Source organism: Telmatherina bonti (genome assembly GCF_933228915.1).
Source record: "Telmatherina bonti genome assembly, chromosome: 6".
Classification (NCBI taxonomy): domain Eukaryota; kingdom Metazoa; phylum Chordata; class Actinopteri; order Atheriniformes; family Telmatherinidae; genus Telmatherina; species Telmatherina bonti.
Window position 1 is genome coordinate 35,115,966 of NC_136624.1, and position 16,202 is coordinate 35,132,167.

General features: G+C 37.0%; 1 protein-coding gene across 1 annotated transcript; it reads left to right on the forward strand.

Annotated features, from left to right (window-relative positions):
* Positions 1 to 4,823: 4,823 nt before the first annotated feature.
* Positions 4,824 to 16,085, forward strand: nek4 (NIMA-related kinase 4; the record flags this gene model as incomplete). Its single annotated transcript, XM_079241541.1, has 16 exons — positions 4,824 to 4,910; positions 5,889 to 6,155; positions 6,252 to 6,449; positions 6,822 to 6,929; positions 7,223 to 7,377; positions 7,596 to 7,740; positions 8,658 to 9,287; positions 9,390 to 9,434; positions 9,600 to 9,737; positions 12,232 to 12,396; positions 14,057 to 14,123; positions 14,346 to 14,458; positions 14,658 to 14,746; positions 14,937 to 15,154; positions 15,240 to 15,376; positions 15,576 to 16,085. 16 exons carry the CDS (start codon positions 4,824 to 4,826, stop codon positions 15,672 to 15,674), a joined length of 2,661 nt encoding a protein of 886 aa, XP_079097667.1. The 3' UTR covers positions 15,675 to 16,085.
* Positions 16,086 to 16,202: the final 117 nt, after the last annotated feature.

Here is a 16,202-nt window from a genome sequence, read left to right on the forward strand (position 1 = left end):
AGTCAAAACGTACCCACAGCAGGGCTGCAGAGATTCTCTTTTTCTAATGAAATCTACAACAAAACATTGAAAATGGGTGTCTGAAATAATCATCCAGCTCATGTAACACAGGATTAGACACGTAATGATTGTATGAAACAATTGTGCCTGTAATAATTGCCATCATCATGTAAAAATTGTGGCTTGCACACATTCACAAACATTGCAGCATGCAGAACTCCACAGAGCAGAGCATCACTGGAAGATGTCAAGTCTTCAGTTTCCTTTTGTTTCTGGGGGAACTTTGGATGTAAAATCTATTAGTGCTGACATTATTGTGAAGATATGATATGGAAGCACCGGACTGTTGCCAATTTTTTCTCCTCTCCTGTATGTGTAGTGAAAATGAAACACTTGAATTGTTGCCAAAGCACTTTTACTGTTAGTTTGTCTGATTTTTTTTTTTTTTCCACTTGGGGTTGAATAGGGGAGACCTAACCTAAGCCCAGCATTGTGAGTATGAGGACGATAATATGTTAACACAAGCCCTTTACTTGAACTGTCTCATACTTTTGCTCAACAGGATGCACCGGTATGTTCCTCTTGTTGTGTTATTATTGTGTTTTTGTTTGTGTTAGACTCCTGTGTCCCACATCAGCCAATACCAACATGAAGATTTCTAATAATCTTATTGCAGATGCAGGTTTAGTCATTAAAACAACTATGTTAAGATTTAATTACACACATTTCCATAAACATATCAATGTTGAAATAGCACAAGCCAAATGCATTATCTCACTGAGGTTGCTGTGTTTAAAATAACAATAAATCCGTCCTAGAATATATATAGGTAGGTAAAACGCTGGCTACATTTCTACTGTCTGCAGTGTAAGACCTGGAATATTTGGTACACATGCAGGGCTTATAGCTAATCCTTGTATTCTCCAGCAGAGGGAATAATATCCCAGTAAATAAGCTATTGTAATAAGCAGGCCTAATACTGAGGCATTTTCTCAAGGACTGTTGGGTGGACTTTGTCAGATATGAAAGCAGCTTCATATTCTCGATGCTTCCTAATTTACTCAACTGTCAGTAAGAGCAAACCCAGCTATTTACTGTATGCTATGGTTTCTTTTTGCACTGTGTCTACAGATCTGTGAAAGTGTTGCGTTTGTTGAACTGGTACGTCTACGTTCTTTAAAAAATTCTCGGCCCAAATGAGCTGTGACTTCCTTTCCAACATGTTTTCTTGACAACTAGAGATGAGTGTGTCTGAATGAAATTTCTCTGTAGCGCAGATGTTCTGTAACATTGTTTGCCTTAATGAAATGAAATAACGTCATCTCTTTTTTCGTGTTCATTTGTGTTTTTTTTTTTTTTTTGTTTTTGTAGTTTCAACATCTACACATGTAAATATTCTTGATGTGAAATAGTACAATGAACATCAAATCAAGTTTTGTTCTGAGTAAAATTACAGTTATCTTAAGTATGGAAAGCAGCCATTATGCATGTGATTTTCATATTGTTTTATTGGTGCAAACTGAACAAAAGACATTCTTTTCTGGCTTTCTGGTGATCCCTTAGACTACCCCCCTCCCCTCTTTATTCCAAGACACATATAGACACAATGCTCATGTTATAGTGCAAGAATAAGCATATTTTATATATTAATGATTTTATGGTTTATCAGATTCTTTTTTTGGAGTGCTTTGTGTGTCCCAATAGTGGTCATTCACTCAGACATCTTTTCCATCATCATCTTTGTGTTGTTTTTTAAGATTGCAGTAAAGGCCTGCTGGCAGGTTCCCAAACAGCGTGATGGTGCACGTTCGAAGAATTCCTCCCAGAGACATTTTTAGCATGCATAGATATGGATATCATTTTCTCTATGAACTGCCTTAAGTCATGACAGTTTGAGTCAAAATTACACTTGTGTTGGGAAGGATGGGGGAGTGCTTCCAAAAGCCAATGAAGGATTTGTCATCACAGAGATTTTTAAAGTCTCCCATGCAAACATGGCAGGAAAAGCCAATTAAATCCATCTATATTATATGAACTTCAGCTGCATTTGTGACCTTTGGAGAAACTTCCTTCTGGTCCCATCTGGACTTTTCCATCAGCATTTTGTGAAACACAGACATTTAAATAATAAAAATGCTTTTTCTGGAATTAGATTTGCTAATGAAAGCCCACTGCTTAAATGAAAGCAGTTAGATTTAATGGGGTTGTCAGTATTAAAATGTCAAAGTTAAAGATAGAAAATGTAGATACAGAAAAGCTCATTTGCTATTTAATGTGGTTTATGAAGCTTTTGGGCAACAACTGATAAAAGATCACCATAACTCCTTGAACATTGAAGAACAAATAATGAGATAATGCAATTCCAAAATGTTTCAGACTTTGTTTTGAAGGGAATGAACCAGGGATGAGAGGGCAACATTTTTCTCATATGATACAATAGCTGGAGAGTCCGATTTGTGTGGTCAGTTATCAAAACTTAATGGAGCCACAGCAAGTCACAATATGACCCACACAAGGTAAAACAGGATAAAAATCTCAGCTGATAATGGGTTATTTAGTTGTCAAACAGTTCAACCCAGTTACAAAAATAATAACAATGTGGGGAGGAAATGAAATAAGGTTGTTTGATATGATTAAAAGATTAACCTAATGTAACAAAACAAGACCTGCTGGTATTCATATAGCCCCACAAACCTTTACCTATGTATCTGAACAAGTTAAGATTGTTAAAGAATTGAACAAAGCCGACATTAACCTGTTTAAACAAAGAAATATGTGTAAAACATTCACAGGGTCGCAACAATTAACCCAGATCACCTCCCTTCAGACAGATTTCCATCAGATTTAACATGGGCGCTGCAGCACAGGTAAGCCAAGAAAAAAGAAAGATGTGTACCTCCTATAGAAGGCTCATGATATTACAGTTTAAATCCTAATGCAATTCGGATCACATCTGGCAGCTAGCACCTTGAAGTTGGGGATAGCGAGGAAAAACAATGGTATAATTTGTTAAGTATTGACTACAGTCATACTATAAAAACATGAAAATTTTGCTTTAAATTCATAATGAAACTATTCTATACTGAACATGATGTAAAATGTTGACAAAAAAACTTGAAAATATCCAAGATAATTATTGAAAACTACACAACAAGACATTGGACTGGTTTTGTTCATGTGCAAGTTGCTTTTTAAAAAAATATGTCGGTTGTCTTCTGTAGATTGAGAAGGAATTAGGGCAACATTTGTGAAATTAAATGAATGAATTTATCACAATGCATTTTATGTCATCAATAGAATCAAACATTTATTTATTTAGGACTTAATAGGAGAAGGAAGAAACCTCTGTGATATACATTTTTAGGGTTATATGAATAGGGTTAATTTTCTCCAAAGGGTTAATTCATTCATTCATTCATTTTTCTAACCGCTTAATCCAATTCAGGGTCGCTGGGAAGCTGGAGCCTATGTTTCTCCAAAGAGTGAAGGGATTTAAATACCTACCTATAGTTGGTACCTGTGATGGGCCGAGCAGTGAAAAACAGTCAGGCACAGGTTTAAAGTTCAAAAATAGGTTTTATTATGACCAAAAAAAGAAAAAAAAAGTTGTTTTAACATAAATGAATAAATCTGGCTTATAAAAGAGGTCAATTTAACAAAACTATAATTAAAGAACTTGTCACAGAAATAACTCAAGCAACAAAATAAAACCAACTGACATAACAAATTACACACAAGGGGAAACTTAAATAGTGGTTGATCAGCACGAACAAAAACAGACAAAGGGGATGACACACAAAAACCTTACTAAATGAACAAAAGATAACCCTAAATTCCCCCTCCCATTCCTGCCACAAGTGTGGTCCAATTAGCTGGCTCCACCTGCTGGTTCACAGCCAAGGGACTGGAGCTACTGAAACTCAAAAAGGAAAGAAAAAAAAACATACCATCACAACATAAACTAAAATGTGAGCTTTTTCACAATAGTTGTGATTCTACATGAAACTAATGTCAAAAATATTGGTCTGTAAATTAAATCCTGGTTAAACAAAATAAATATATTTTAATCTATATAATCAATAATAATCTATTATTATTATTATTATTATTATTATTATTATTATTATTATTATTATTATTATTATACAGGTATTACTAATATACTGGGTTGCTACTGTTGTATTGCTATGGGTTAATATTGTTGTTATTGATCATGTATTGCTTGTCACTGGGGTGGGATAAGCTTATGCTTCTACCCACTCCTTTTGAACGTTTTGTCATCTTTTATTTCTTTTTAATTTTTCTTGTTTTTGTTTTTAGATTTTATTATGTTCAAATAAACTTTTTCAATCAACCAATCTAAGTGTATGTGTGGTGCATTTTAATATCACCTATGTGTGGCTGTAGGCACAGCCATCACAGTACCATTGATGCAACTCAACCCCGGATTGTAGGTAGACTTGGTGGAGGAGAACAGAATAACCTGTGTTCTGAAACAGCTGCTGTGCCACACTCCAGCCGCTGGGTGGCGCTGTAGAATAAACAGATAATTGTTTCTGGCCAGGTGGCCCCTCTCAGCACAGTCAGCAGCAGTGAGCTCTCAGTTGCCTAGTGATGACAAACTCCTGGCTGCTGCTGATTTCCTGCCCTTTCTAAATCTCTTCACTCGCTCTGAAGCTAAAGCGAAGTTTTCTGCACGGATTTCTCCAGTTTATATTCTCCTTCCTTCTGTAAAATGAAAGGAAATAACACAGAAACGCTTACCGGGAGGATCGTGTAATGTTCTAGTGCACCTGGTCGCTTTTATAAAAGGTTGTAAAATAATGAATAATTACACTTTCATTAGGGTCGTTGGGAAAGGAAGCTACGGAGAGGTGAATTTAGTGAAAAACAAAACAGACCGAAAACAGGTGAGCAGTAATGAACTATTATCTCAAAGCTTTTCAAATCATCTAATCACTCTTTTTTTCGCCATAGTACAGTTACCTTACAGTTACATTAATTTAGATAAAACCTAAGTGATTATCGGTTTCTGGTTATTAACTGTCAATATGGCAATCGATAATCGGCAGTATTTCTTGACGGAGACTCCCGATGTGCCTGAGATTGAATGTAGTCAAATTACAGTATCAACAGTATTAGTTGTATGATGATGCATCATCTTCCACTGATTCTCCTTTTTGGTTTTGTTGTTGGAATGTCATCCAGAAAACACCAACAATGTTTTTTTTTATTGTACATTGTCAGAGCTGTTACATCAACATGCTCCAGGCAGGAATCTTAGGTCCTCTTCTCAACTATTACTTAAGGTCCCATTGGCCAGATTAAAATCCAGGGATGATGGAGGTTTTTTCGGTTGCTGCTCCTAAGATATGGAACAGCCTTCCTCTTCACATCAGAGCTGCTTAATCTGTTTCTGATTTTAAGTCTGTCCTTAAAACCCACTTATTTGCACTGGCATTTGGTCATACCTGAGCTTTTTGTGTATTTTAATGTTTTAAATTTTTTTTTTTAACTTTTATTTTAGATTTTTGTTTCGTGTCTAGATTTTATTTATTTTTTAATGTGCAGTGTTGTTTGTTGCTTTGCTATTCAGCACTTTGGGCAGCTGCTGCTGTAGAAATGTGCTATATAGATAAACTTGAACTTATTGTATTAAAAACCTTTCAAAGACTATAGTTTCCTTTCTCAGAATATGAATCTCTGCTTTACAGTCAGCCTGTAACTTCTGATTTTAAGAAATTGGCATGTTGACTTACTTAAAGAAATCCTGATTCATTATTTTCTTCCTTTATTATATAAATAAATTATTCTTGTGTTTTTTCATTTATATCAGATGATATATGGTTCGTCTCTTTTGGCAAATGATTTTGTCTTTTTTTTTTTAGTATGTTATAAAGAAGCTGAATCTGATCAGTTCGTCCAAGAGGGAGCGGCGTGCTGCAGAGCAAGAGGCACAGCTTCTGTCTCAGCTGCGACATCCCAACATTGTGACCTACAGGGAGTCTTGGGAAGGAGATGACTGTCAGCTTTACATTGTGATGGGCTTCTGTGAAGGGGGTGACCTCTATCATAGACTCAAACAACAAAAAGGAGAACTTTTTCCAGAGAGACAGGTTGTAGAGTGGTTTGTCCAGATAGCCATGGCACTCCAGGTATGGTGTATTGTTATATTAAGCATATATTTAATTTGTATTTCTTCACAATTATAATTAGACATAGAAAATCACTGTTTGCATTTTGCTTTGCAGTATCTCCATGAAAGAAACATTCTTCATCGGGACTTAAAAACCCAGAACATCTTCCTGACAAAAACCAACATCATCAAAGTTGGGGATCTTGGCATTGCACGAGTACTGGAGAACCAGAATGATATGGCCAGCACACTTATTGGAACACCATACTACATGAGTCCCGAGCTCTTCTCAAATAAACCTTATAACCACAAGGTAGTTTGGTTTCCTGCTCTTAGTAATTTCAAGAGAAACATTGCTGTCTATGAAGTTATCTGAGCAGAAGAAAGAAATCAGATTGCTTATTTCCCAGGTGGTCGTTCTTTTCTTGATGTATCAGAAAGCTTTAATCCTGTACACATGCTTAGGATGTATGTATGAACATAACTTGTTAAGCTGAGGACGAAACAAAAATTTTACACTTCAGTCTAGCACTATTTAGTTTCCATGGTCTCGGATACATACTGAATGGGTTTGATAGCATTATGCTCCATGGAGCTGCTGATAAGTTCATGTTAGAGATTTTGATATATGGACCTTTCTACACATGTTGTGACTGTTGTACAATTGAATCCATTCTGTCTTTAGTCTGATGTGTGGGCCCTGGGTTGCTGTGTGTATGAGATGTCCACGCTGAAACACGCCTTCAATGCCAAAGACATGAACTCACTTGTGTATCGCATTGTCGAGGGAAAGGTTGGTTTTATATTCACACATTTCTTATAATAAGATTTAAAATCAAGTGTTAGCCTTATTTAGTTACAAGATGGGTTTTATTTATAACAAACCTTTTTAGTGCTCGTGTTATGAGAGTAGCCAATGGCAATATGTACTTTTGTCCCTTGTTTTCTGTAACAAACAGTAACAAAAACATTAAAGTTACTTGCATAGATTGAACACATTACTATTTCTGCTGCAAGTTGTACATAAAGGCAATCAGTGTTATTACAGGGCTGTGTTTTATTAACATTTTCTGTTTTTCTAATCAGCTGCCTCAGATGCCGAGTCGTTACGATCCCCAGCTTGGAGATTTGATAAAAAGCATGCTTTCTAAGAGACCTGAAGACCGGCCTGATGTCAAACTGATCCTCCGTCAGCCCTACATAAAACGACAAATTGCCATGTTCCTAGAGGCCACCAAAGAGTATGTGTGACTGACAACAAACCTTTTCATCAAAGTCCCAAAGCAGTATTTTCATTTGTTTATTTATCAATTCTTTTTTTTTATATGGAATCTTTTTATACAATCAGATGTTGATTTTAGACAATGTCCATGTTAGTGTTTGTCCACCGTTACAAATGCTGAGTTTTGTTCTTTGTATTTTTAAAGATAATTTTTGCTTTGGTTCTTAACTTTTGCAGAAAAACAGCCAAATCAAGAAAAAAAGTCGTAGATAGCAGTGGTGATTGTGGGTCCAACAGTGCATCATGTGGAGCTTCATTTCAGTCAAAACCTGAGAGACTCCCTCTAAGCCCCCAGCCTGAACCTCTAGCTCGGGGTAAACGGGTGAGTTAGGTATTAATGCCAAGGCTTATCACACTTACTGACAGATATTCTTTAAACTATATTTATCAATATTTTTATAATAAGTTGTATAGTAACATGGAAGTTATTCCTTGGTTGAACAATCTACTAGACAAAAAAAAAGCAGATCTGCACAATTGGTCCAGCTCATTATTACCTGCCTGCCAGCCTCAGGGAATAATGAAAATAAGATGGATGTTACGTTGTTCAGGCCCAGCAGTAATAGCAGGACCCACTGCATCAACCTTTCAGGTTTTGGGCCCTTATAAAAAAAGTCTGATTACAAATCTGGCCCAAGTCTAAAACTTGGTAAAAATGTTAAAGCAGTTGTGAAATCCTGATTTTTCAGTTGATGCCATAAATAAGCCTTTTTAAAGTGTCTTCATGGCCCTTTTCTCCATTTGTATCTATTTGAATCACTGCACTCATGTACCATCCTACCCTCTCCGATCAGAAGGCCGGAGACTTTTATCCGCTCTGTTAATACGATCTAAACTCAGAGATGTTGCAGCTGCTGCCTCAAAACTCAGTTTTTCTCCTTGGCCCTCAATTTAGCGGGAGAGGTTGATTGTGATTTTACTTGAGTTTTATGTATACTTTTTTTTTTATTATTATTATTTCTTATTCTGTTATTGGTTTTTTTTCTTACTATTTGTGTATTTTTATGTTTTTTACTTTTGGTCTGTGTCTGCTATGATTTGATCAGTTGCGCAGCACTTTGGTAATTTTTGCTGTGGGTTTGAAGCTGTTTATTTATTGGTTTGGTAGGACATAGTACATCTGTTTTCTGATGAAAATAGCCATGTTGAGAAAGAACAGCTGAAAAACAAATTGTTGTTTATTGCTTGTATTTCAGGTAATGATGAATTAATGGAAACTTTATATTTACTTGTTCTTAGAAAGAAGAAAAGTCACAACAGTCCAAAAGCCGTAACGGTGTGACAGATTGCCTTCCAGTCCAGACACCACTGCCATCATCCAAACCTTCTGCACCCGATGTTGTTAAAGCCAGCATCGTCTCCATGGCAACTGTCAGCAACATTAATATTGATATCCAGCTGCAGCAGGATGATGACACGATGAAAAGACAAGTACTTGCACCTCAGTCAGTTATATCACACCAGGGGCCAACTAGTGAATCTGTGACTCACTCTGTGTACAAAAACGACAAAGAAAGAGGGAAACTAGATCCTTCACCCCCTCCTTCCCCAGTTTGCCCCCCTCTGAAAGCTGTATCAGGTGTTTGCAGCAAGGTAGGTGATGAGAGGACGGCATCCTCTGAGCTGACAGACATTCAGCCACAAGCCACACCGTACCCTCAGGATACATTCACTGTCTTTGAGGAGAAACAGCTCTTGGATGTGGATTATAGGGATGACACCATGGAGTTACTTAAAGAGGCTGATGTGCACAACCCAAATCTAGAAAACATTGGAGTGTTTTTGGATGTGAACAGGGACAATGAAAATGACACTGTGACTCTTATCAAGCAAGCTCCAACACAATACTTACTTACCTCAGATGTCCAAGTAAGTAATTAAAATCACAAATCCATTCTTGTTTTATTTGATAAGCTATCTCCCTTTGTTGTTTTTTTAAAAAAAAAAAAAAAATTATTTACGTCTTTGAAGGACAACCTAGAAGCCACTGAAAAGCTGTTAGAGCCTCCAAAACTGGTAAGTATTATGCTTTTATGTAAAACTCTTTGCCTGGTGTAATCTGGATAAATCTCCTTTGGTGAAACACAAATAACAGTCAAATTACATAATATATTAAATTTTTCTTGTATTGTACAATTATTTTTTGGTACAGTGAGAGACTAGTAATTCTTTTCTTTTCAGGATCCTGTTCAGGAAGAATCTTTTGTCGAAGCCACCAAGAAAGATATTTGCCAAAGTCCTCGGCACTTCTCAGAGTCTTCTGTGTCACAGCAGCACAAAGAGAAGGACGGAAGACGGACACAAGGAGATGAGAACAAGGTAAACATGGATACAGAAGCTGCTCACAGCAATAACGGAAACACCTAAAAAACACATCTTAGATCTTGATGAATGAAATATTAATTGATATTAATGTGTTGAAAAAAATAACAGAAAAATGATGAATGTAAATCAAAATTGTTAACCCATGGAGGTCTGGATTAGAATCATGCTCAAAACAAAAACGGAAAAGCCAGATCTCTGGCTGACAAAACTTCTGTGGAAATTGCTCAAGACAATTCGTAATAAGGTTCAGGTGTGTGTGTGTGTGTGTGTGTGTGTGTGTGTGTGTGTGTGTGTGTGTGTGTGTGTGTGTGTGTGTGTGTGTGTGTGTGTGTGTGTGTGTGTGTGTGTGTGTGTGTTTTACTTTGCATTATTGCTCCTTTGGGAGTGCTTGAATAAGGACAGTGCAGGGTTGCTGAGCCTAATAACCAAATACTCCAGCATGACTACTTGCACCCTGCTGTTGTCCACATTTTGGTGACTGACTGCTGATATTTTGTACAAAAGAGCCAGTGCATGAGTCAGTTTGAGTATTCCCCATTTGTCTACAAACAAGACCACGCCACCAAGTGGAGCTATGGTGACCTAAAATTTAATAAAAAAAAATTACAGACTGGCCTGGGGACTCTCACTGCTATTATGCTTGAAAATGTGCAAAACTGCCACTGTGGTACCCAGGGCAAGATCTTTTCTCTTTAAATAGCTTCTTATCTGCTTGGAGTTTTATTGTTGCAACCAGTTACTCATATTGTTATTGTTTCTCAGAAGTTAACTGTCTATTAATATAATAAACTTGATATGGAGGCACCACAACATGAATCATTTCAAACTCCTTCAACAATTCCATGCAGATGAACTTAACTGAATAGGACATTTAAAGGACATGCGGCACAGCTATAAATAACTCTCTTATGTCAACCACTTTCATTTATTGCTCTTTGCTTTTGTGGGTGTCAAATGGTGTCCTCTCTAGCCATACCCTTGCTCTTGCTTGTCGTCCCTCATTTATGAGCCCCCCTCCACATCTGGAATTCTTTATAATTAAAACATAAACCCCAAAGTTTTACTTCCACCTGTCAAATGTTGAGAAGATGAACATAGTAATGGGCTTCTCCTACATGGAGAGATGGAAAGGCTGGTTTTGCTTGTTCTTTTTTTTTTTTTTTTTTTTTTTTTTTTTAAAGAGGATAAATATAAGGGGGTGCAAAAGAGGCCTCCTCTTGCCATTCCTTTGCTTTTATTTCTTGCTAATACATGAAAAGGAAATCTATTAAGCTTGAACGTGACGTTTCCGGTTCGTGTTTAGTTTGAGATCAGTAATCTGTGTTTCCGTCTGGCTGTAATGCTTTTGTTTCACATCCCTTTGAACCTCAGTCTTAGGGAAAATGACATCAAACGAGAAGTGACATGACGTGTGTGTGTGTGTGTGTGTGTGTGTGTGTGTGTGTGTGTGTGTGTGTGTGTGTGTGTGTGTGTGTCCGTCCCCCCCCCCCCCCCCCCCCCCGTCCTCCCCGTGCCTGTATGCACTCTACAACATCTAGTCATGCTCCTGATGAGACAATCCAGAGTGATCTCCTGCCAGACCTGGATCAGGGCATCAGTCATCCCCTGGACAGTCTGTGCTGTAAATGGGCAGTGGTGGAAAAATAAGACATGATGTCCCAGAGGTGCTTGACTGGATTCAGGTCTGTTAAACAGGCAGACCAGTCATCAATACCTGTTGTACCAGATCTTGTGGCGTACGTCAGCCACTTGAGGCTTAGCACTGTCATGCATCAGAAAGAACCCAGATCCCACTGCTGCAGCATATGGTCTGAGGATCTCATCTGGGTACTTAATGGCAGTCAGGCTACCTTGCCAGTCCACTGATCTCACATCTGTCACATTGCTTAGTGTGAAACTGAAAGATTACATGGTGCCAATGCTGAATCAAGCCCTCATACCGCCCTCAACAAGTCTGTTTCTGCCAGTTGGAGCAGGACCATGCACATTAGGGCCCTGCTGGAGGTCATTTTGTAGGGTTGTGGCAATATTCCTCCTTTACCCCCTTCCCCAAAGGAGCAGTCCGGTAGCTGGATTGTTGTCCCCAACGACAGTATCCACGTCTCCTGGTATACTAGCCTGTCTTCTGGTATCTCCTTAAAGATCACAACACTGTGCTGGTCTGCTTCTTGCCACAGGCCACATTACGCTTCTTTATTTATTTAATCATGGCATTATATAGTTTACATAAAATATAACAAAATGTTTCTTAATCTTCTTTCACCAGAAATATATTTGTTTTTCCTGAACTAAATATCTCGTATCATTTCTGACCTCCATCCCTGAAAAAAGAAAAAGACAAAGAAAAACGCTGAGATGTATTTAAGTTATGGTTTTCATCTTATCATCATGTCAGTCTGCTGCAATGATTGGCCAACACCTGTGATTGTATTTCAGCAGCAACTAAACAGACTGAAATTATTCTGGCATCTTGTTTGTCTTCTCTCAGCTCAAGATGGCTGCTCCAAGACCCTTACCTCAACTTCCTGCTGAAAGTCTAACTGTGGAAGGGAAGAAGAAGAAGAGGAAGACCACAGAAAGCAAAAAAGCTGATGTGGCTGCAGATTCCACATCAGTCAATTCTTTTAAAGATGGATTCCTACCACTACCACAGGTGTGATAAAAGCACTGAAAGTTACAAGTGTCTCACTTAATATTTTGAAGATCTTAATTTAAATTCTCACAAAATAGACTGAAATGCTCAATATCATAATTTAGATTTTCTTCAGTTGTGATGGATGAGTCTGAAATGGCATCCTTCACCTTCTCTAAGTAATACTGCATTTATGGCAAGTACTTGACCAAAGCTCATCAATAGTTTACTCTAAATATAAATCTGTATAATACTGGGATTTTTCTTTGTTCTCCAGAATTATTAGTCCAACAAATTTTATTGTTGTAAACTTTCTATTAAGTTTAAATAAAAAATACACCTGTAATGTCATTACTTCTTGTTTTTAGGAAGGCTGGTGTAAACCATTTGCTGTACAGTCATATGTCACCTTCTCTAGGAATATAAAACTCTGGTCATAAAATTCCTTGATTCCCATCCATTACTTGCTAACAACAACTTACTAGATTTATTTTTAAAAAATGGCAAATTTGTAAAAAATAAATTAGGATAGAATCTATTAAATCTGTTAAAGCAATATTCAAAGATAAGCAAAGGATGCATTTTTAACGTTGAAACAGACCATTTACTCTTCAAAAAAAAGAGATCATTTTGAGTGTTATGACAGGAAGGATCTGAAAGAAAGATGGGATGCGGTATGTTTGCTACTTTGTGGCTTTTTTTAACAGGCTGCAAATGTCTGGAAACTGAGGAGACCATTTAATGGACCTTTGACAGAGGCATGTTTTCCTCTTTTCTGATGCAGGATTTTAGCTGCTAAACAGTTCTGGGTTACAGTTCACCAAATATTTGTGATTGGTGAGAGTTGTAGACTGCAGGCGACCGAGTCCAGCATCTGGACACTTCTACTCTAAAGACATGTTAGTGTTGCAGTTGTAGTAGATGCAGCCTGCAGTTTAGCATTGCCTTGTTGGAATATGCAGGGCCCTTCCTGAAATAGATATTTCAATAGAAACACAAGTTATTCTAAAACATTTCAGCGTCGATTGGGGATTTTCATATGTGCAGGTTGCTTTATTGTCCTCATTTTGTCAGAAATAAAACCTAGATATTAACCCAGATGGCCCCTCTCCTCTTTTGTCCAAAGGACATAGGGTGCATAATTTCCAAAAGCTATTTTAATTTGCAAGCATCTGATCACAGAACAGTTTTCCACCTTTCCTCTGTCCTTTTTGAATGAATCATGGTCCAGAGAAACTGTTTGCATTCGGCCTCCTCATTGTACGTTAGAGCTTTGGCCTGTATTTGTGGGTCAAAGAGTGAATTGAACTTGAAGTATTGTTGAGCTTTTGCAGCTCTTCTAATGGCAAAATCATTCCTGTTTTAAATGCAGATTTGTGTTATCATCAGATTCATGATGAGCTAATGCGTTTCATGAAATACTTGAGTCTGACTTCCACTATTTGATATGTTTAGTGTGTTTTCTTGTGAAGTAAATATAATTTTATGAGGAATAGAATTTTTGTTTTTATTTACATTTTCTATAGAGACCTAATTTTAAATTTGTTTTGTAGCTGTTTGTCATGATACATTGTCACTTTCATCTATCTTTCTGTGTGGTAATCCTCTCAGTGCTCATGGTTCAGGAAGCATTTTAATCCATTATAGATCACAGAAAAATGAATGTCAAATTTATTTTCAGAACCGTCCTCTATCTGCAAGAGAGAGGAGACGACTGAGGCAGTCCCAAGACAGTGTCAACCAACCAGGTACTTGTTATAAATGTGGCTGTATCAACCTAAAAATTAAAAATTAAAAATCTAAAAACCAAACCAAAAATCACAAAAAAATGTGTTTCACATTTATTTGGTCACAGCAGGAAACACATTTTAATTTTAAAGTTCAGTTCATTTTTATAGCATTGTAAAGTCACATAAGGAAAAGAGTTTTTTTTTTTTTTTTTTTTAAAATTAATTTTCTACTCTCTCCAGGTGTTAATGCTGCACGAAGGGCATCTTATGATGTTGCCTCCACCAAAGCTGAGTATTACAACGTCCCAGTTGTTCGATCTGCTTCTTACTCTGTTACAGACTCCAGCACTCAGGTACAAACGCTGTGATGCTGAATCCATTTCATGTAGTTTAGAAAAGGAAATTACACCATATGAAAAGATGGATGTTCACCTAGCAAGCCAATCAAAAACCATTTAGTGCAGATGCTGGCTGTGTAGTGAGGCTAATTTGACAATGTAACAGTGACTTTATTTGTCTTAAGTTTAGTGGGGTTTGTTTGTGTTTCAGCAGGATAAGTTGCTGGAACAAAGGTCCGATGAAGATGACTGCAGCTCATCCACAAGTTCCACAGAGCGCTTAGATGGAGACTGCAAGGAAAGGTGAGAGCATATACTGTACCGGGCATGGAACAAGTGTAGTTTTGCATCAAGTGTAGTTTGAGAAAACTATTTTTTTTAAAAAAATAAAAGGTACAAATAACCAATTGCCATTTATTTATTTTTTTAGAGAGAAACATTCACATACTGCTGTACAGTATTCCTTTGTTGGTTATGACTGGGTTTTTTGCAGAAAAGCTGAATCCCGCGACATGCATGATTTAGTTCACATGATGACACAAACGTTGACAATGGATGCTGCAGAGTGTGTAAATGAAATGGACAAAAGCAAACTGGACTCTACAACACTGCCAGAATTTAAACTGAACAGGAAGTACAGGGACACCCTAGTGCTTCATGGGAAGGCACGAGGGGAAGCAGGAAACTTGTCACTTGGTGAAATACCTAAAGGTGAGATACTTTGATTAAATTCTGTCATTAGTCAGCCATCCATTCTTCAGTTTCCAAGGTACTAATAAAAACATTGACTTTAAAGAAGGCTCCACATCTGGTCCAGCCAAGATAAGAAGAGCCATAGAGCACCTGAGAACAGATGTGGTAAAAGGTCTGGGTGTCAAGCTGTTGGACAGAGTGTTCGAAATTATGGAGGAAGAGGATGAGGACAAAAGAGAAGTGAGTGAAATAGTTCGGATTAAATTTTAACCTCAATGCAAAGGCACCAAGTCAGTTCCTAACTTCAAGTAAAGTAGTAAATGGATGAAATGTATAGAAAAAGTTATCTCTAAATAATTATTTCAGCACACTTGTATATTGAAGTTATTATATTGGAAAAACTTGGTTTCCAGACAGATTTCTGTTTACTTTTTTTCAGCTGTGCCTTCGTAACCAGATGGGAGATGAAAAGTACCAAGCTTATGCTGTAATGGTGAGGCAGCTGAAGTTTTTTGAGGATAATGCCTTGAAGGTCTAAAGAACACTAATATTGAATTATGGGGGGTACACATGGACATTTTTTCCTGAGACTGTTTAAAAGGTGTTTTGCTCTCTGAATCTTGATATTTAAACAGAATACTAAAAACTTGAGTTTTTTTATGCAAATGGTTTAGCTTTCAGAATGAAACTTTTACTGAAGAGAATGTCAAACATGAAATGGTTTCTTGTCAAAAAACCACTTAGAAGCTCTCTTCTTTGTGTAAGCATCCAAGTGCTGATTAATTGTTTTAAGCTTTATTGTTAGGAATAATTAACATGGAGACAATTATGTAAATATGTGTAAAACGTTTTTTTTTTATATCTCGTGTAAAAATGTGAAAATGGTTTTCAGGATGGCTATGCAAGCAGTTTACCCTTTAAGTATTGTGTTTCCTAAATGCTGTATCCATTTGTTTATAATGCAACCAATCATTTCAAGAATTGTTCCATTATTGCTGATCCTTTTTAAAGATTTTTTTTTTGCTCCACTGCATTTTTAAAAAAATAATGTAAAGTAGATATGTTG